Source organism: Amphiura filiformis, chromosome 14 (genome assembly GCF_039555335.1).
Source record: "Amphiura filiformis chromosome 14, Afil_fr2py, whole genome shotgun sequence".
NCBI classification, from domain to species: Eukaryota; Metazoa; Echinodermata; class Ophiuroidea; order Amphilepidida; family Amphiuridae; genus Amphiura; species Amphiura filiformis.
In genome coordinates this window covers 40,648,388-40,672,190 of record NC_092641.1, presented here as the reverse complement: position 1 = coordinate 40,672,190, position 23,803 = coordinate 40,648,388, and the positions used below count along the sequence as shown (strand labels likewise).

Here is a 23,803-nt window from a genome sequence, read left to right as displayed (position 1 = left end):
ATCTAACGAGAATTAGAAATAACACGGAAGTATAAATTTATTTTGGTTCTCCTCACAAAACGGGAATTCCTAATACTTTCTAAAATATTACAATGGTGGACTACAGTCAATGAAAAATACGCCCTAGACACAGCACTTTTTCACCAATATTTCACTTATTTTGAATTGAATTTTAATATGACGATATTTAGCGTGTATATAGTGAACAGGGCCGGAGGTCTGATATATCAATTAGACCATAGCCAACCTAGAACGGAAGTGGAAAAGACTTTTAGTTACCCGCTGGAGCTAACGCTAAAAATCTACGATGAAAGAGTTGTAGTTGCATTCGGTCAAAGGGACGGAATCAAAGGTAATTTGCAAGTGTAACATCCAGGTTGTAACATAGATATCAGGTATAAGTTTAAAAAAATGAAAGTGTGTGCAGGGTTGCCAAACCCGCGATTTGGTAGCCCAATTGGGCGACTTTTGAAGATTTTTCCGGGTGTTTCCCACAATCAAACTTGCCCCATTGCCACTGCAGGATTTTGCAATAGAAGCTACCGGGAACCAAATTACATGGACCGGCAATGGCGCCACTGCACGACCCCAATTGAAACCAGCCAGTCCACCTAATTAATTATTCATGAGCCCAGCACATGACCAGATTCGGCAGCCATCGGAAAAAGCCGAGGTGGATTTATGAATGAAAAAAGCTTTTATGAAGATCCGGAAAGTGCCGATTGATGATTTTCGGAAAATTAAAGATGGCGGGCTGTCACTACAGTTTTCAGAATGGGAATACATGCTACCGAACGGAAGTTATAGCTGTTTGAAAATGACTTTTTACCAGCATGAAAACACACAAAATTTGTGAGTGTCATGGAAGCTTAAATTTCATCCTTTCGTAACTTGATTAAAAAATTTGTTATGGTAAAGAAGGAATTAGTTTAGCGTAAATGGAAGTTTGTTTCATGCAGTCATGCTCTTGTTTACATTGCTCGGTCGTGCATTTCCTTGTTCGCAAGCAATATTCATGATGGTTTTTCTCATGAAATTAAAAAAAAAAGTGACCAATCTCACGCACGTGATTGGCTGGTTTTGAGCATGTGATAGTCATTAGTTATTTAGTAGTAGTGCTTTTGCTCATTTGCATAGATGAAATTCGGTTGGCAAGTTTGATTGTGTTTCCATAACCTGACCACATAATCACATTTTTAGGTATGCTAGGTGAATTCAAATTTGACATCAAACTGCATCATTTTATATATCAAATTAAAGCCCTTGAGTAAACAAAGCCAAAACTGAAACCCTTTTTCATAGCACTTTCCGTAGCAAAGTTACATCTTGTCAAAGATTGACTTTCATCAAATTTTGTCAAAAAGATTCAACCCAAAACGGCATTTCGGGGTAGTCCGAGGTGCTCTGACGATAACACTCCGATCGCCAGGCAATCTACGTTATTAGGCCAGTGGGACAACGAAACCGCTACGTGAACGAGCTAATTTCGGGGGTGTTTCTAGATCTTAATCTCATGATAGCAGCTTTTTTTTAATGGAACTGCTATCAAAATCCCTCTAAAATTCCATGTGCGAGTGACTTATCACCATAAAAAATCATATATTTGAGTAAAGTGAAGTATAGACTATAGAAAACATATTTATGTAGGTTTCTTTCTTCGCCAGTTGTTTTAAATTTCTATGTAAAAATGCATTGACATTGTCGGCGAAATTGGCTGACTAGCAAATGTGTTTGCCTGGCATACCTACACCTTTTCTGACTACCTTTTCTGACTACCTTTTCTGACCAGCTTTTACAGTGAGCCCTGTGATATTTGATTCTTACACTATAGACCACAATGGCCTTATCCCAATGCCATAGTCCAATAACATTAACTAAACAATCATAGTGCAAAATTTGACCTCAAGTTGCAGAGTACCGGTATGAGTTTTGTATCCCAATTTTCAAAGGTCATTCAATGAAGACAAATCCTAGTGATCCTAGTGTTTTACACCATAATCATAGACAGTCGTGCTGGGTGATAATTTGCAAGCTTTTCTCTGGGACTTGTTAATAGATAAACAACATTTTTAAGGGTACATGGTTGTTATTTCTTTCTCACTTTAGATTAATCATTTGTACCTTTTGCTTGTCGAGTATCCTTTGATTTTGTTTTGTTTAATACAGTATTTAAATTTTAATGTCTTGGATGCACCATCGGATCGAGTGCCACTGATGTAAAAAGCAATTTCCAAATAAAAACTTGAAACTTAAAAATTACAACACTTTCATGGTAAATGAAATTATTTAAAACAAATAAAATAAAATTTTGCACACATGATCCAATTTTCCTGACTTCATTCGAACGAGTGCTCCCTAGTGTTACCTTCAGCACTTCCCTGTTCAGACTTTGTCTGTCTGATGGACAATTAAGGGTATACGATGTATTGTTGGTCGAAGCCAGCGTTCGAAATAGGGCCGGTCAGCCGGCCATTGGCCTGTAACTTTTTGGCCTGGCCGGTAACTTTTCTGACTGGCATCTAGTTGCAGGCCCAGCTGGCCGGTAACTTTTTATGGTCAAGCCCGGCTGGCCTGTAACTTTTTGAGGCATATGTCGAACACTGGTCGAAGCAGCAGAAAACAAAGTAGTTCACAGCACCTTGCAAATGGTAGTGAGCTTTAGCAAAAATTGCAAATGTTGCTCAATAAGCCCAATCGGCATTGGAAGTTTGCAATGCATTGTGGGACACATTTCGCAGTTTTGGGACACTTTGTCCTTTGACCTATCGGGAAAATTCAGAAAAATTGGAGTTTTGAGCGTACAAAATATAATTAAAAACGTGTTACTAGAATAAAAACAAACCCAAAAATTAGATTATTGTATAAATTAATTACCGGTATTTTATTATTTATAATGATAACATTATTACAATAATAAATTAATGATTACAGCAATTTTCCAGAGGTCAAAGTGTCCCAAAAAACCTGAAAGTTATGGCGATTGGGCTTATTCATAGCGAGCGTGTACAATAATTCAAATATCACAGATGGTCGCATGTCATGAATTGGTCATCTTTTGTGTAGAACATGATGTAAAATGAGAAAAATATCACCAATTTTGATTCAATTCAACACAACTTTTAATGAATACATTTTAGACCATTATAAGTATATATTTCTGGAAAGCTTATATTACAAGGATGCCAAATCAGCAAAGCATAACATTATAATACAGGGTGGGTGAGAAATATACAGGGTGGAACAACAACAAAATTAGCATCTTTTTTGTCATGGTGAACCCCATATTTTTCCTTTTCTGAAAGCTATGTAGTTCAAAATAAATATGGATTCAGAAAGACATTACATGGGTCCTTCAAACAAATTAGGAAGAAAGAGTTTAGTATCCCTTGCGTTAAACATACAGGGTGGTCAAAAATTGTAAAATAATTTCACAATTTTTATGACATTTTTCAATAAAAACTGTTTTCCTCCATTTCTGGCACTAAAACTAATAGCATAATTAAATTCCTCATCAAATTTCCTTAAAAATATGTGTTCTTTTGAATAAGCAGGGTGACTCGGGCAAGAGATAGTCCATTTAGAAATGTCGGAGCATAGTATGCACACTTTGTACAGTAACATCTAGGGAAAACTGTCTTAATTAGCATTTAATTAGGCAATTAATTGGTTACATCTTTTGTTACAGTTGATGTACTATGAGGTAGATCTATAATCCAGGATGATATATGTTCAATTTGAGGTCCATGCTAGTTGTACTTTTCAAGATACAAAGGTTTGAAGTTTGCCATATTTTCACAATTTTGTGTACAACCCTATGGGGCTCCCCCGTCCCGGCTGCTCCATTGGCACATCTTACATATTGAAGTATAAATCTCAAAGTACTTGTCCAATTGACTTGGGATTTTTTGTATTTGAAAAAGAACATAATTATCTAAAAAATGACACCAAACTTTCTACACAATAGGTATTATACTTTTAGAATAAACCTAACTTGAAGTGTGAAGAAAGCGTTTTCATGTTACGGCTGCTCCATTTTTGGGTGACCTATTTGTGACATGCGACCAGATATACTTTTGTAGGTCCTGTGGTTCTTGAGTTATGTTGTAGAGAGGGCTGAAACAACAACACTTTTGTAAAACGTACATAACTCATTAACAATCAATTAAGCAAGTTTTCCAAAGTATGGTCACATGTCTTATGGTGGGACCCCAAAATACCTGGTGATGTTACATTTTTCTCTCCTCTTTCAGATTTAACTTGTTGTCACAGGGGTATTCTTGGTCCAATTGCATCAAGTTTGGGCTCATTAAATACAGCCTGATTATTCTAATTTTCAAATATGTTTCTCAATTTGGAATGCCAATTTTGTTTTAAATTAGTGAAAAATACCAAAATGTTAACGAAGATAAACCTGTTGGATAAGCGGTAGTGGATAAGCGGTAGTGGAGTATGTGCATTCTCTATGGGAGACATGGCATCCTTTTGAATTTTAAATTACATGTATATCATTGCCAAATTGCGTGCTATCCTTGCAAATCATACTTCAAATGAAAGCTTAATCATTCATTATTCATATTCAGCTATTAATTTTATCTAACAGTGTTAACAAGTATTCACTGAGAACCGCAAGTCACAAGAACCTCAATTTTTTCCTATTCACTTACACACAAATGCCAAGATTTTCAGTCACGACATGCGTTTTGACTTTCAATTGTTGTATCTTGAGAATTATACACCCTAAGATACATGTAGGAAAAGTATACATTTTTGGAAAGCTTTTTACCCCAGGAATCCAAATATGCAGTTAAAATAAATGTAGGATAGGCCTACATTCTAAAGAAAATACCTTCAAAAATGTAATCAACATTTTGTGCGTGAAGTTACGTATATTTTCACACCCTGTATCACCACTTTGGTCAATCATAACATGGCAAAAGTAAACATTTTATTTAAGCTCATAGTGTTGCCTGCCTCAAAATTATATTACATTTGAGGTATTCCATATCAGTAGCAAATGCAATAAATTATGAATTTACTAGTAAAATTAATTTTTTTCATGATATCACCCTATATATTTTCTTACGCACCCTGTATACCAACTTCATTTTTGCCTAGTTGGATTCCTTGGAACATAAGCTTTCCAAAAATGTATAGTTTTGTTGATGTGAGATGTATAGTTTTAGAGATAACAATTTAAGTGAAAAGGAGGACAAATGATCAAAATCAGTGCTTGTAACGCAAATGTGCCCCACCATATGACACATGACCGTATATGATTTGTGTTATTTTTCAATAATATATTGATTCAGATAATGAAAATCTGCTTCGACCAACAATACCTCGTATACCCTTAAACCCATATTCACATTCATGCTGCAGTCTGCACCCTTAATATATCAGGGCATGTTTGACAAATATCATGAATATGACCTTGTGAAGTGGTAATTGTGTTTACTTTATTGATTATTGACCCAGCACCTGAAATGATAACTGTCTCCTCTCTAAACTGAGAAGTTAACTGCCCTGTGAAAAACCATGGAAGTATGGAAAAACAAAACAAATTTCACTTGATAATTTCAATTTTATGTCGCTTTTAAACATCCAGAATGGTACAACATTATTGTGCAAAGTGTAAAGATAATAACAATGAAGCAAACATCAAAATAATGTCAAATAAGATTGTCAAAAAAGATGGTCAGAAAAGGTGGTCAGAATAGGTAGTCAGAAAAGGTGGTCAGGTTATGGAAATTCCCGATTTTTCCCGCAACTTTTGACAATTGAATTTCCTGTCCCATAGAAACTAATGATTAAGAAAAAAAATTGGGCGACTTTTCAACATTGGCTCCCGCTACTTCGGATAGTTTCATGTCCCATAGAAACCAATGGTAAAGAGAAAAATTGGGCGACTTTTCGATTATTTAACCCGCGATTCGGGCTGCAATTTTTTGGCAACCCTGCCCTGAGTGTGTGGTATAAAAAATCGTCCAGTCCTCCTCAGTTATAATGTGATTAATGTCAAGCCCCAGCCCAGCCCCAGGTTTAAAAAAAAAAAGAAGATATTTTATGAATTTGACAACATTTATTGAAGGCGATCCTGACTTTTTAGACCACCCTCACTATACATTGTAAGGACTAAATGTTTCCTTTTACATGATGATCAGGGTTTAGTTTTGCACCAAGGTCACGAAGGTTAAATAGTTGCCAAACGCCTTTGGGTTTGGTGTCATTTATATTTATTATCATCGACATCGTGAAAATGTCAGTGATTGTCTCCTTGTATAATTATTCACTATGAAATTTTGTCAATGAAAAAAGCACATGAAAAGCAAACCTCAACACTGAAATGACCAGAACAAAAGAAAGTCAACTCTGAAATTGTGTTTCAGAAGTATTTCAGTGTATTTTCAGTATTTTGATACTTGCTATAATGAGCAACAATTCAGAGGATAAATTTACATAACAACAGCACATGGCCAGCTCATTTCAGTGTGATTAAATCAATTTCAGTGGGATTAAAGAATCACCACTGCCAGGGTTGTGAACAATTTCATTGTGATTTACCAAGAGATCAATTCTTTTCAGTAGATTTTCAGTGTGATTTTCCCCTGGTTAAAGTTTTCAGAGATATTTCAGTGAAAATGAGCATTATTCTCATTTGCATAGCTGCATAACAAAGGGTTTGTTTTCAGTGTGATTTTTCACACTGAATTTTTTTTCAGCATGTTTTCAGAGTTGAGGTAAATATCAGTGTGATTTTCATTGTCAAAATTTCATAGTGATTGCACCTGGGAAAGAAGTTGTCAAGCTGAATTTTACTCGATCACTAAATCACTACGTGAAACCACCTCTCAAAAACCTCAACATGGTTGTTAAGAAAAAAGCATGCTGATTTATTTATTAGCTTAGCAATTGTCCAAGTAGTTTTTTAAACCAATCACAGGTTAAGACATACCCGGTACTTCGCTTTTTGAGGTCCCATTATTTTTTTTTTGCAATGATCTTTTGCTCAAGTTTCTATAACTTTGACACCTTTCCAGTGGGGCACACAGTATTGGCCATAAATGGTGAAGTTGTCCGAGGCAGGCAGTTGGAAGCAAGTGGTAAGGATGTATTGGAAATGATTGCTGATTCCAACAACTATCCCATAGCCATAAAATTTGGACGACCAAAACTGTCAACAAATGAGAGGATTATGTTAGCCAGTATGTTTCACTCGTAAGTATCAAGGTCTCATTGTTATCATATACCCATACATGTATGGCATCAAGTGTTCAGTAATTCAATAAAACTTTTTTCTCAGAAATCAAAAATTAAACTTCTACGCTACTGTACTCAAATTTAGTATAACATTAACCGGGGCGCTTTCACCGGGTCAACTGGCACCTTCAGTGGATGAAGATTTGTTGTTGCTAGTGATGTTGAGACACCTCAAATGATGTAGGTGACGTCAAACCAGAAGATTTCTGGTGAACCCGAAGATGTTTCTTTGGCCTCAGAGGTGTCTCAACATCACTAGCAACAACAAATCTTTAGAGCAATAACATCCGCTGCAGATGCCGGTTAACCCGGTGAAAGCGGTAGGGTGAGTGTACCAAATTTGAGTAGCGTAGAGGTTTAATTTTGCTTTCTATTTACGTTACCACTATGTACGAATATACATTATACTAGTTTTTTGTACATACACAAGTTTAGCTCTCAGATAAACTTTGTTTTCCTGAATAACCAAACATCTGGTGTCGATATCAGATTCATAAAAAGTTAATTTTATCTGAGAAAAACTTGGTTTGTTACTCAAATGTAATGATCCATTTCCATTACATGTCCAATTCCCTATTTTTTATGCATTCTGCAAAGAATTTCAAAATATCTTCTTTTTTTTCATTTCGCAGATTATATGCCATAGGATGCCAGTTATCACCTGAACATAAATCATCAGGAATACAAGTACTTGAAACAGATGCATTCAAGCTTCATTGTTTTCAAACTTTATCAGGTATGTAAAACTAAACACACAGAAGTGTGGGTCTGATTGGCTGGTTCAATCGGATGATAAACGTCACACAGTCACATACCAAAAGACCGGTAATCTGATTGGCACTTATGGATTGTTACAAATGTCGGTCATTAAAAGGGGCGCATTGATGGTGCCGGACTCTCCGCCTCCAGAGGATCCAAAATTCTGCCGCCCAGCTCATTGTTAAAAAACATAAATATGATCATATCACCCCCATACTTTATGAGCTTCATTGGCTACCCATAAAATTCGGATTCAGTTTAAATTATGTGTTTGCTTACCGGCACTTTGAGGGTTCCTTCCGTCTTACCTCTCCAGCGGTTGTCTGTACTTATGTTCCTCAACGCTCCCTCCGTTCATCATCTGAAAAAGTTCTCAGGACCCCGCATTTTATAATTTATCATCTGCCGGTATGCGTTCCTTTCATTATGCTGCCCATGTTGCTTGGAATTCCCTTCCCAACAACATCCGCAATATCACTTCTCTTGCTCAATTCAAATGTAGTCTTAAAACTCATTTTTTCCAACATGCTTTCCGTGAATCTTAAGGGCTGGGGTATGAACGTTTGGACAGTATTTATCTTGGGACATTAGAGCACATCAGACATATCGAATTGCATTCTGAATACGAAGAATGTCATTCTGATATCAAATAATTTTGATTTTTGAAATTCGCAATTTAATACACATTTTATGGCAAATCATTAAAAATTGATATTTTTGATATTTAACAGTACTTGAAGTAAACTTTATAAATCTGATGATTTATACTTAAAGTGTATGTAGGTGGGATGAAAAGCTGACGATCAATTGAAAATTTTGACCTTTCGTATTGAAGATATGGATTTTTTTAAAAAAAAAAAAAAAAAAAAATTAGGTCTTTTGGGGAAAAAATCCATATCTTCAATATGAAAGGTCAAAATTTTCAATTGACCGTCGGCTTTTCCTCCCTGCTACATACTTTAAGAATATATCATTAGATTTATATAATTTACTCGAGGACTGTTATATATCAAAAATTTGAAAAATATCAAATTTTTATAATTTGTCATAAAATTTGTATTATATTGTGATTTTCAAAAATGAAAATTATTTGATATCAGAAAGACATGCTTCAGATTCAGAATGCAATTCGATAGGTCTGAGGTGCTCTCATGTCCCAAAAAAAATACTGTCGAAACGCAATAAACGCTCATTTTAGATCCCTTAAGGTTTTTTGTGTTTCACTGTGTGTCCTTTGTTTTTTTGTTTTTGCACTCCATTATTATTATTATTACTTCTCTGGAAGCTAGTGTAGAAGAAACTAGAAACTGCCAAACAAATTAAGAAACAAAACATCTAATAAACAAACATAGTTGGTTGTTGATGGCTTTAGGAAGAAAGAAGCCCACTGATATTTGAATTTGCAATAATTATGTGTATGAGGGGAATGAATTTCAAAATGATGCTAAAGGGTTCAATCAAAGATTTTTGGACTGTTTGTTCATTTCTTTTCAAGGCAGAATATCGAAAAGTGCTTCTAATTTCAACAACCTGTGTGAACTTGAATTTATCAACACTCGTAAGGTCATATGCACAAAACAAGTTAGACCTTAATGGAATTAGACTTAGGGAGCAGTGGCATAGTGTGAGTCATTTTATGGGGGAGCACTGACCATGAATGGTGGCACTGGGCTGGGGCACAAGCCATTTCCGGCAATTTTCCTATAGGATTTTCTAAATTTTCAGATCAATAGGGGGGAGGGCACATGACATGCCCCCTCCATAACATGTTTTTTTAGCATTCTTTTTATTGATCTATGTTAACTGCTTTTTATTTTCCAGGTATCAAGATATTAGTATTAGCAGATCCAAAACAAGCTGGTATAGAGGTATTACTTCGAAAAATCTATGAGATCTACTCGGATTTTGCACTAAAGAATCCCTTTTACTCAATAGACATGCCCATTAGGTAAGTGGCTTGAATATCACTTGATTGGGAATGAGGGCCTGCTTAAGAATTCTAGATCCAATTCTATAATTATTTTCAGCAGTCTGTTATAATGCAAGCCTTGAAATAAGCTGGCGCTGGGAGCAAATTTGCCCTTGCAAAGCCACCACTCCTGGTCTTTGTAAAATTCACATGAACCAGGAGCAATGTATAAAAACAAATTGCTCCTAGTTCCAGTTTTGCACTTGATGCAGTAGTGCTGATATGCTGTATGCCGAAAAGGATTTACTACCGTATTTGAAAATTGTTCCTGTTTCTTCAGAAATTGCTCCTGGTTCTTGTAAAATCCCAGTGAACCAGGAGCAATGTTCAAAAATAAATTGCTCCGGGTTAGTCTGCTTATTTCAAGGCTTGGTTGAATGGGTATTTGTAATGTTTCCACATATCAACAACAGTACTTAAACCTTACTGGAACCAGCCACATTTGTTGTGTTTGTAGGACAACAGAGCAATTCGTCGTCTGTATTCCATAGTGGCGTATAGTGGGGAGCAGCGAATAAACAACTTTTCGAGAAAATCGGGTTTGAAGAAATGCCAATTTAAAATCGAAGTTGTGTAAATCAGACATTCATTATATTTTGTAAATGATGTGAAATTTCTGTAGTAAACTAAATAGATTTTATTGTTATAATATATGTGACGTGTCATGTCAAAAGGAGACACTTTTGGGCAGGTTATCAATTTTGAGGTTTTTACATATCTTAAATATAGAGATATTTTGCTCCACAACGCCGTTTTCCCCAATGAAATCGGGCATTCCTTAGCGGAGATATTGAGTTCGTAAGTTATGGTCTTATAAAATTGGAAATTGAGATATCGGCCTTTAAAAATATTATTGACAATGTTGAGAGTAGGAATTACCAAGAAAAATATCTCAAAAAATACAAGATGTCAGTTATATTCCGGTTTGAAACTATCAGACAATATTCTAAACATTAATAACATCACAAATTCACAACAAACCCAAATTGTGAAAAAATCACTCCCGAGTAGATTTTTGGCTATTTCTCCATTTACGATCCTGCCCAAAAGTGTCTCCTTTTGACATGACACGTCACATATAGTTAATCAAAACAGCTGAAAATAGTGCTCGATACTATTAGATAGTAGAGCGTGTAATAAAATACATAAAACAACGTAATTATGTTATATCAGCATGATTTATTACTCGGAGTTTCACGCCTAAAACGGCGATCATCAGATAAATAGCTGAACACTGAACTGTAACTCCAAAACAAAACAAATAAATTCACAGCGTTGAAAGCGTACGCGTCTTCACTAGAAAAGTATGACAGCGCGCATGTTTAAAAACGAATGACACAGTGTATACGCACGCATGTTTAGCGAAAAACGCGATAGGCGCAGCAACTACGCATACAGTGAAGTGCGTAATTATTTCTATTCATACACACATGCTCGTAATTTTGAAATGCGAGAAACAAATGCACGCATGTTTAGCGAAAAGCGCAATAGGCGCAGCATATACGCATGTAATGAAGTGCGTAAATTATTTCTTTAAAATGCGGAGGCGCAGTAGGCGTAACAACTTCACGCAAGTAATGAAGTGCGCAATTTATTTTTTCTTTGCGCTGGCTTGGTGGTTTCCGACCGTGTCGGCATTTTGAGATGAGTTCGGTTTTATTATTGAGGGTGTTAGGCCCTTTCGCACGCAGTATTTCTAATTTCTCTTCAATGCATAGGTTGCATTGTCCTGAGTCACGTCTGTGTGTGTTTGATTCTTTCAAGATTTCCCAGTGGATAGAGTAGTTACTTCCTTTTCTTTTAAGTTGCCATACATATTTTGAGAGTTCTGTTTCCTTCTCATATTTGTCATGTTTGAATGATTTGGTGTGGTTGTTGAACCTCTGTTTAAAGGTTCCACCTGAAAGTCCTATATAAGATTTAGATTCTGTATTCGAAGCAAGGATAGAGGTTGGAAGGCTTCTTGCTACCCCTTCGAAGTCGGCTGCCGTGGTTTTGTTGCACACTCTTTGCAGAAGTGGCTGCGTAGATTTAGGCTTCAACAGGAGAGAGCTAAAGTCAGTTAGCAGGGCAGCGTCAGAGGCTGCAGAATCAGGATCGTCGTGGGTGTGGTCCAAGTACATTCAGAGGAGTAGATAATCTGGAAGTGAAGTACATCATCAGTATCCTCAGCCAGAGCAGGCAGGCCAGCTAGCCATATCTTTTACTTGTTCTCATTCCTTCATATCAACTCCAGTTAGCTAGGGTTAAGTGATTCCAGCTGCATGGTAGGGTTAGAGGCGCCTTATCCCGTCTGCTTACTACAGACTAGTTTGGTCATCTGGGGTACATATACACAGATCCCCTTTTGACGGTGATGGCGTATCCCCATATGGGCAAAGCGTCTTGCTTTGTCATGCTGACATAGTATGGGTGCTAACTGGTGCTTGATCTTCTATTTTGGTTAGCTGGCCTGTGCCGGTTTCATTTTCTGAGAAGCAGATTGTTTATTTAGCAACAGATGCTAGAAGCAGAGTTTTATTTTTATTTAGTAGCTCACCAGCGGGAGGTGGTGTTTCTTTCACTGCCGCCCCCCCACCTCGAGGGAGTCTTGATTATTAGAGGGCCGAAACTCCCCAAGACAGGTGGCAATCAACTGATGATCTCGCTGGTGAAAGCACAAGACATTTTCCATCTGGTCTTTGTGTATATTTTTAACCTGGATTCAGCGTGACCACTTGATTTCAGAGCTTCGTCGTATGCGGGGGCGGCTTTCTTGAAGACGTCGTGGTTGGACGAAAGTGTGGAGATTCTTTTCCCAATGGCGATAGGGATGTGGTTGATGACGTGAGGTGGATGGTTGGATTGGGTGTTGATGTAGACTGGATGGTCGTTGGGTTTTCTGTAGGCTTGATGTATAAAGCCAGTGTATCTTCGAATACAGAATCTAAATCTTATATAGGACTTTCAGGTGGAACCTTTAAACAGAGGTTCAACAACCACACCAAATCATTCAAACATGACAAATATGAGAAGGAAACAGAACTCTCAAAATATGTATGGCAACTTAAAAGAAAAGGAAGTAACTACTCTATCCACTGGGAAATCTTGAAAGAATCAAACACACACAGACGTGACTCAGGACAATGCAACCTATGCATTGAAGAGAAATTAGAAATACTGCGTGCGAAAGGGCCTAACACCCTCAATAATAAAACCGAACTCATCTCAAAATGCCGACACGGTCGGAAACCACCAAACCGCGCAAAGAAAAAATAAATTATGCGACTTCATTACTTATGAAGTTGTTACGCCTACTGCGCCCCGCATTTTAAAGAAATAATTTACGCACTTCATTACATGCGTATATGCTGCGCCTATTGCGTTTTTCGCTAAACATGCTTGCATTTGTTTCTCGCATTTCAAAATTACGAGCATGCGTGTATGAATAGAAATAATTACGCACTTCACTGTATGCGTAGTTGCTGCGCCTATCGCGTTTTTCGCTAAACATGCGTGCGTATACACTGTGTCATTCGTTTTTAAACATGCGCGCTGTCATACTTTTCTAGTGAAGACGCGTACGCTTTCAACGCTGTGAATTTATTTGTTTTGTTTTGGAGTTACAGTTCAGTGTTCAGCTATTTATCTGATGATCGCCGTTTTAGGCGTGAAACTCCGAGTAATAAATCATGCTGATATAACATAATTACGTTGTTTTATGTATTTTAGATTTTATTGTTATATATTTTTCAAAAGAAATAAATACATACTATTGCTGGCAAACTGAAAATAAAACTATACGTCACTATGGAAAACAAACAAAACGCAATACCCTAACCTAACTTTAACCTTACGCCACCTCGGTCGCCGTGTAATCCCTATGGCGTTATTTTTTCGTCGTTCAGTATTCCATAGTGGCGATAGGTCCGATACGTACGCCACTATGACATACGATGTTTTTCATTTTTGCCGATATTTCATAATTATAAAATGTGTATAAAAAGTGGCGTATGGTCGTATACGCCATACTATGGAATACAAAAATGTCACTTTGTAACTATATCGCCACATTTAATTAATTAATTACTAATTAATTAGCTAATTATGACTGATGAGACTTAGAAAAAATGAAAGAGAACATCATTAAAAACATATGTGCCAATTTTCAAAAAATGACCAAAAATCACCATACGCCACTATGGAATACAGCCGACGAATTTTTTTTTATGTCTTAAAGAGCTCCATGTTAAATAGCTAAATTACAGACAAGTGAATTTTCTTCTTTTTTTTGTACAGGAATTCCTTTATTTTTTTTGCCTGTTTTTTGAGCATTTTTGCCATGTTTTATGCATTTTTTCTATTTTGTTCCAAATATCCATTGAACTGCATTCTCTTGTCCATAATATAGCAAGTTGACTTGTCATTTTACATCGTCATTTTTACTTGAAATGGACAACAACCTCAAAATTAAGTATTATGTCACCATTTTTGATAAAGAACAACAAACGTTGAATGGAAATTGTACATTTTATATGGCTAAAGTTTCTTCTCTATTTCAGGATATGGTTGAGGGTCAATGACCTTTAACCCTTTCCCAAAATTACAAAGTCATTTGGAATCTATTATGTTGTCCGATGTTATTATCAAGTGAAAAGGGATGGGCACTGCAACCTGTGAGCATTGCTCATGGTTGACCCTTGAGTCTTGACCTTTACATGACCAACAAACAAATCTCTTTTCTTCCCATTTCTGTTCCACAGATGTGAATTATTTGATGTCAATTTGCAGGCAGCTTTAGAATCATCAGAAAAATCAGGACTATATGGAGGAACAATGTAGACTAGAAACTTTGTGCAATGTAGACACTTAATGGCTGTACAGAAATGAACAAGCTTTCACTGTATGTGGAGCACATGGTGGATTCCCAGATTCAGCGACAGACAGACATATCTCCACCTAGTCGCTTTGTGTATTTGGCTGTGATATGCTGGAGTTCATGCATGCATGCATGTTTGCCTTTACAAATGCATTCATATACAGAGGTGTTTCTGAAAGATTGGTCCAGTGGGTTCCTTTAAGGATAGCAAAATGAAACTCAAAAACACCATTATTATACATTTTAAATCATCAAAATTAGGAAATACGTACATTCTATTCCCCAAATTTCATGATACTGATTTTTTCCACTATTACACACACATAAATGACTGATGAAATTCATGCATGCCAAGAGGTTGTATACCGCACCAAGAAAGTATCCTTACACTTGGAAAAATAATCACAATTTCAAAACTGAACCATAATGGGGTAAATTTGTTTTTGTAATAGATGCACTATCTAATCCTGCACATTCTCCAATGAATCCAATGTGACCTCAAGAAGTAAAGTTACAAGCAATTGAATAAACGAAGGTCCAGTTTTAAAACTGACAAATTGGCCTATACAAGGCGCAAAAAGATTCCAACAAGCGCAACAAAGAGACTACAGTTTCTTCAATGGAGCCTTATTTAAAGCAGTATTTATTACAGTTTTTACTTCTCTGTACTTTTCATAACTTGCATTAGATTTACCAGCTCTTTTGTTTTAGTTTTCTTTTGTTCCTCTTCTAAATTAAAGGCAAACACAAATTAGCCATTTACCACTCCCAAACCAGATGCCTAGTCCGTGAAGTTTTGAATAGACCAGTGTGTCACTTTTAAAACTGGACCTTTGTCTAATCAAATGCTTGTAACTTTGTTTCTTGAATTCACATTGGATTCATTGGGGTGTCAAAATGTGCCAGATTACATGTAGATAGTGCATCTATTAAAACAACAAAGTTACCCCAATATGGTTCAGTTTTGAAATTGTGATTATTTTTCCAAGTGTAAGGATACTTTCTTGGAGCAGTATATTTAGGGTGAAGATACAATATTAGTTATTGGGTGAAGCAGATATGTAACCATCCTCCACAACTGAGCCCGGATGTCGCCAGTGCCACTATTGAGACATGCTCCATTGAACTTAACAATAAACAATAGGAAACAAAGGATTTATTGACTGTTTTATTGATTTTTCACTACTTAAATGTCAAGTACTATAGACATGATGTACATCATTTTAAAGCTAATTTCAAGCAGAATATTTTGGTTGAATATCTCAAAAATGATGATTGGCGACTTCAGGGCTCAGTTGTGCTGGATGGTCACATATATGGTATAAGTTAAATACCATGCACGAAATGGCCAAGCTTAGTATGACACAGCGCAGTCAATGCTGAACCCAATAACAAATTTATCATGCATTTATTTTAAGGGCTCGGATAGCAACGTTTTCACATATTTTTTGTGAAACCTGAGAGCGCATCGGACACACCAAATTGCATTTTGAATACGAGGAATGTCCTGATATAAAATAATAGTCCTCAAGGTAAATTGTATCATCTAATGTTGTGTACTTAATGTTGCTGGGAGGTAAAGCTGTCGATCATTTTTTCCCAAAAGCACCTAAATATTTAAAGTCTTTTGTGGTAAAAAATGTATACACATATCTTCAATACAAAAGGTCAAATTTTTCATATCATGGACAGTTTTTCCTCCCAGCTACATACACTTTTAAGTACATATCCTTAGCATATAACCATATATTCATTGCGATTTCATACAAAAGCACATTCCAAATGTTGAGGACGCTTAAAATCTTATAGATGTAAATACTGTACAGACAATAAAATCAAACAAAGTAAGCAATGTTGAAGTTTCTTCTGTGAATTTATTTTGATCTGCATTGAGGTAAACATATAGATTTAAGGAATATTATAATACACTTTTTTTTTGGTTGAAAATGGTATGATTATACATTTGGCTGGATAAACACAAAGTTGAAGGCACTATTAACATTAAAGCTAATATGGGTTGGCCTCTTGGAGCTATATATCAAATTTGTGACGTGATCAAGCTAAATGAGTGTCAAATGTCAATCAAAAGCAAAATTCCGTTGTCAATTTCATTACCCATTTTCAGGCTTTATTTTGTATAAAGTCCCATCATAATTAGACTAGTTTCTGGAGATATGACCATTTTAATGTTGCTCAGAACAATAAAATACAAAGAGTTGAATACTTATTATTGGCTATGTCTAATAAATCAATTTTCCCCAAATCCGACTCATTTTGCTTGATCACGTCACACTTATTTTCAAGCAATATTCATGTAAAACAAGTATTTTGCCACTGTTGTGAACTTAAAAAACCCCTGGGTACATATTGGGCTATTCTGTTTAAAAACCAAACCTCAGTGGAAAATTTTGAAATTCCCACAGTTTCAATTATAGATCTAACCATTTTCAACAATAAAAAGTGGAAAAGGTATGAAAGGTTCTGGAATTGCAAGTTTGTCTAATATTAGGTGAGATTATGCAAAATTCAAATTGATTTTACAAATTCAACAATTTTCAATTGGAATTTTGCACAAAACTAATAAAAAAATTGCAGTTGGATTTAACTAAGATGCAACTGGAACTAAGATGGCGGTAACATTTTCTTCTCAGAGGGTGTGTGGATTTTAAATAGAATAGCTTTTGCATGTCCAATTCCCATCATGACAAAACTTGTTCTTCCTGACTGGCCAACATGTACTTTTAATTTGAACCATGGCTCACCTCTAAAACTTTGGAATTTGCAGGAGAGCATTAAATAGGTTAATGGAGTATGAGTTACCCCTTCTTATTTGCAGAAACATGCTTGGGTCATACTATAAAAAGACTTAATTATAAAAGCCAGGTTTTAATATGAACGTAACATACTGACCTAAATTGAAAGAAGAGATACTTTATGCATTTTTTGAATAACCAAATTATAATTACTAAAAGAAGAAATACTAGACAGTATCTAAAAAAAAAATAAGATATTATTATTTGTTCTCAATTACCTTTGACACACAGGTTATATTGAAAACTTATTTATATTTGAAAACAGAAAAGCATTTGCATCCTAGGACCTAACAAGTTTTCAATCAAAGATCACTCACTGCATGCAGGCTTATGTGTAACAGTAATTTTCCAACATTAACATTAACAGGTTGAAAATATGAGGCTTGCAGATTGGCAATAATGGTGCTAGATAAGTTGGGTAACAAGGTGTATATGAAGCAGGATTTTCCGTTTGGGATATTTATTTTGCCTCAAAATTGGCATGAGCCCAGAAATTAAATTATTCTTATTACTCTCTCCACTTTGTCTCAAATTCTTGTCTTCCTAATATCAGGGCCAATATGTGACATGATCAAGGGGAATGAGTCGGATGTCGCTAATATTGTTTTTGAGATTATTGACAGAAACAGTGTTCAAATTCTTTTGTTTTCAGCCATTGATAAATTGCTCATAACTTGGTAACCAGATGTCTGATTTTGATGGGGTTTGCATCAAAATGTAGCATTTGTAAACTGCCAGAATATTATGTAAAAAACTTCTTATTGAAAATTGCCGACATGCGACTCATTCCCCTTGATCATGTCACATATGAGCAGCATTTGACCACTGAAGGAACTAATAATGATCTGTGCCAGAGTACAATGTATACAAAATATCTAATTTTTTTTCTTTTAAAGATCATCTTACTTCTGTAAAATGCACATCAAATCAGCTTCACCAATTTACAATTCAAAGTATAAGCATTCAAATTAAATACCTATAGACCACTTGACATCATTGTTTATCAACAAAGGCTAGGGACTCATCTATCGATATCCTCGAACGAACCGCTACACTGTTCAATGGCTTTCTTGTACTATATGAAATGTGGTGGGTGATTTAAAATGCACATGCCCTGAGCGTACGGTACGCACACTGCAGGGCAAAGAACAATGGAAATTGCCATAATTTGTGCGCATACTGCCGGGCAATGACGTCACATGTCAAGGTCTATAAGCATATCCTGCCAACTGAGAAGTAATTATACTTTGTTCAATTTATAAATGACAAGACTCAAAACATCATGAATTGATAGATGGTATGCAATATACTATGCATGCAGCTGTGTGCAGCACCTACATTTACACTAGTTGTGTAAAATGTGACCCATCACATCGAAACACGGCAGTTGTCGGAAACCCACATTTAAAGATAATAAAGAAAATGTGCCCCCAAAAATAAAGAAAATAATAAGAAATTTGAACTGTATTTGTCACATAAAATTGCCATTTTACAAGCGATATTAATGAAAGAGGTGTCATTTTAAAGCTTAAAAGCAGTCCTTTTTCTTGGTAAAGAAGTCTACAAGTTCATTTCTGACGACAACTGCCGTCTTTCGATGTGATGGGTCACAAATATGAATTTGAGCATACATTTATGCATGGTCGGAGTAACCACAACCTAATCATTGCCACTTTAAAGTTGAACTAAGTCTAGCAACTTCTCATTATCACATTGTATTAATTTACAGTACTTTTTAACAATATATTTGTGCTTTTAAAATAAATCATGGTATAAAGAGTGCAGGCAGACCTCAAAATTTGTGCAGTTGGACCTAACAATATCTAACTTTATACATATATGTGGTTCAACATTGTAAAACCTTTTTGTCAGTTTTCCGACACAGATGGCCTCTGCATTGCATGTTGTACCCACAATATTGAACACGTTATCAATTGTGCATTTTAAAGTTGCTTCACATAATTATATTCTACATGCATGATAGACTCTAATAATTGTTATTGGAAAAGAAAGTTAAAACATTGAAGAAAAATATCTATCAGAGAAAGAAACAAACAAGAGAAAAAAAATCGACTGTTCTTAAAGTTTATCTTTTATGATACTTAAAAGTGGATCCGTCAGTTTGGGGGAGGTAGGGACCTATATATACATGGATGATTGACAATATATAAAGATATAATCAAATGAAACATAAAAACCATCATAAAATATCTATAAGAATTTGAGATATAACAATGTCTTTAAAATAATCCCATGGGCATGCCTCTATAAGAACTGTTTTGATTGGTCACAAAGAGGCATATATCATGTATGAGCCAATCATAGATATGGTATAAAAGCTTCATTTTGATTGGTTACTGCTGTGACTATATAATCTAATTAACCAATCAGCAACGTGCAGTGCCCATATGGGGTTAAAAAGAAAGAAAATTCAAACCAGTAAATTGGTAGCAATATTATATTGCCATTTGCCATGTTACAAACATATTTCAAGTGACACACAAGATTACTGGCCATGATGTTAGGTGCTATAGCTACTGGTAGTTGTTAACATGGTTAATATGCATAAATGAAAGTAAAACTTAATTATTGTAATCAAGTAAAAGTAAAAAAAAAAAAAAAAACTAATCCTTGTATTTGAAAGAAGCAAAAGATCTGTGATATTTTCACTTTTTATTCATCATTTCATTTTGCAAAAAGAATTTTACTACAAATTCAGATGAGAGAATCTCATGTTTCCATGTGATGTGCAGTCTGGCATGTAATTAAACACCAACTGTTCCTTTTTTTCCCTTTTTTTTTTAAAGCTTTACCAAGAATAATCAATCCAGATAAAGATAAATCGACTCACTGCTCAGTGGCAAACGTGGTTAAGTGCAATAGCTGCCCTATGAACATTTGGCACTGAGCAGTCAACATGTTCAATAATTTTGATAGGCGTAAACACCCAATTACCATTAAGGGATGGATAAGGATTAAAATCTATATTTAAACCCTAAATATGATGGTTGTGCACACTAATAATAACTACCATGTTAATTCAAACTGTACTATCCACTACATTAACTGTAATATTTAACACAGACATGGGATAAAAAAATCACAATAATTATTGCACATGATTAGAATATCAAATCAACGCAATTACACAATCATATATACACAAACTAAGAGCAATATAATATTACAACGGGCTATTCCAGTTGAAATCCAATCCCCTATGGAAGACATGACCTTGAATGGATTGACTCCTTCAATCTGTGTGGGAAATTATATGTACTTAATTAACGTCACATCTTCCATTGGGGGTGTATGGATATTAACTGGAATATATATAGCCCAATGACTGAAACATGTACATGTATATAACATGTATAATATACATTGTATATGCATATCAAAAACACAAAATTACAAGCACTTGTTTAAGGACCAATTCTCATACTCCATGTCGATTATTCCATGCAACAAGTATTCGTCATTCAATCTGTCAATCGATTATTCTCTTCTAACATGTGTTTGTTGAAGAAAATATATTTCATGTAGAATATCTCAGTTGTGGAAATATATTATCAATTTTGAGTCGACAAATGTTTGTTAGACGTTAAATTGTGTTAAAAAGTGTTTAAGTGCAATAGCTGCCATGTGTAGCTGCCATGCGGATGAGTACAATATACTGTGTGTAAATTTCCAAATGTTCACTGGGCAGCTATTGCACTCACCCACGTTTGGCACTGAGAACAAATAGATTGAATAATGCATACTTACGAATACTTGTTGCATCAAATATTCAACATTGAATTCAAAGTATGACCCAAGCCATATAGTGAACACTCACTTTAAGTAATTACAACTGACTGGCCGTTTAAGGCACCAGAAATGCTGGCCAATATTCATACGGTTTCAAAATGTGCTTTCTTTATAAATGGGCGACATTCAGTTACTCAAAACAAATGATACACCATGCCCAGCTATAGATGACATGACCTTAATCTCCCACAGAGGGGTTGTGGATTTCAAATGGAGCCACTCATTCAAGTAACCCCATTTAAAATTCACATTCCCTGTGTGGAGATTAAGATCATCTCTTCCATGGGGGTGTAAGTTTCAATTGGAACAGCCTATTGTATTATTAAGAAAAAGGTTTTCTCAAAAATATTTGGCAAAAAAATACATACACAATTTTTTTTTTGCTGCTGCTGCTGCTTCATGGCCATATTTTCTATTCAGTTTTTCCTGACAACTAAAACGAGAACACCTACGGTGTTGTAGCCTTGCCCAAATTGAGCATTCGGAACTGAAAATGTTGCATTATATGCATGTTGCAATGTGCTTGTGCAATATGACTTTGTATTGTGCAAGTTAACATAATGTACAATACAATTTTTATTAAAAAGGCCTTTATTGTTTTGTATAGCCACTTATTTTATTTTATTTTATTTATTTTTTTGTTGCTTAACTGCCATTTTTTCATTCCATTTTCTTCTGACAACGAAACAAAATAGCCAAAAATGGGCTGATTGTATTTGACTACACAGTAAATGACACAACTTTTTTTGAAGAGTTTTTAAGTTAAACATTAAACTTATCTAATACTAAAATTACACTTCAAAATGAGATGTCAGTAAAATCTCTTAAAAAAGAATAACATCCATTTGTGAAAAACAACGTGGTGCAACTACATTGTACTGACATTAACTTAATTTCATCTTGACAGAATCTGTTGTATTCAAAGCAGAATCTTTTGATAAATTAAAACTTTGCATTAGATGAAGGCCACTGAAAAATATTATAATTTTTTTTTTTATATTTGCAACATAATAGATTTGCCAGTCCTTTCCTACAAAGTATTCAGTTTCTCAAATGGTTGTACTCCTTTAACATTTTAAACAATATCCAAGGATGTTCTAAGGGAGATTATAGACTCCAATGCTGAGGAATCTGCCATTATATTGTAGCACACAGGCACCATTATATTACATTATATAGTACTGCCAGAATTGTATTTAATTATTATTAACCTATCAATGTTGAAGCCTGCTAGCAAGACTAACATCGCTACAGAAGTGACATAACTTCCCGCCAGTCATCAGCTGTTGGATCATCACAACAACACCAAGCTTTGATAAGGTCAGTGGCTCACTGACAAAACTGTCATCAAGAAAAACAAGTAAGTTTTCTTCAAATCGGTTTTAAAAAACTCTTAATTTATCAAAGTTGTATTCCGTCTATATTAGAGATAGAGATCGCTTCGTATGACGATTAATGATCAAGAAATGTTGCATAAACCTAGCTAGCTATGTGTACTATATGTTAACAAGTTCTATGAAAACTTAGAGACTAATGCTACTGCATTAATTTGTTGATTTTTCAACAATTCCGATTTATTATCATACTGTATAGTTAACAAAAATCTCCCAACGTTCCTATAAATCTTATTGCTTTTAAATACTGGTGCTCATACCAGTGGAAACTTTCTATTTTTGTGTTACTATGGCAGAATTTTGTCTAATTACCTTATCTCCATAGCACAGCCATGACTACAACTAATAATTTGTTTCTATTAATCATGTACAATGTCTAAAATACATACTCCCAAATTGAATTTTATTTTTCAATTCAATCGCCCCCACATAGAGTTTGGCAAAAACCATTTATGACACGATCAAACATTTTCGACATTAGCCTTAAGTGCATCCAATCGTGTCAAGTTTACACACACAGCTCATCAAGTATGATTTATACATTTATTTATAATCAATAAAATCACTCTTTATTTTTTTACAGTTAATATTTGTATGTACAGTATGAAATTACATATTCACAATCCAAAAATAGACTCACATATACTAATTCACCAAACACCCATGGGCTTTACAACAATGGGCTATTCCATTTAAAATCCACTTCCCTGTGGAAGATTTTGAAATATCTTTCACAGGGAGTATAATTTCAAATGGAATGAACACAATAAACAGCTCCATTCAAAACCTACCCTCCCTCTGTGGAAGTTTCAGGTTGAATCTTTCCAGAGGGTGTATAAAATTCTAATGGAGCTGCCTAATGTGTTCATTCCATTTGAAATTCATACTCCCCCTGTGGAAGATATTTCAAAAATCTTCCACTGGGGTAGTAATGATTTTAAAT

The 23,803-nt window shown here is 35.2% G+C and overlaps 1 protein-coding gene across 1 annotated transcript; it reads left to right on the top strand.

Annotated features, from left to right (window-relative positions):
• Positions 1-75: 75 nt before the first annotated feature.
• LOC140170091 (trafficking protein particle complex subunit 4-like) lies at positions 76-16,713 on the top strand. Its single transcript, XM_072193412.1, has 5 exons — positions 76-352; positions 7,038-7,215; positions 7,890-7,993; positions 9,838-9,964; positions 14,728-16,713. The coding sequence occupies exons 1-5, from the start codon at positions 178-180 to the stop codon at positions 14,804-14,806; spliced, it is 663 nt and encodes a 220-aa protein (XP_072049513.1). The 5' UTR covers positions 76-177; the 3' UTR covers positions 14,807-16,713.
• The last annotated feature ends 7,090 nt before the right edge of the window (positions 16,714-23,803 follow it).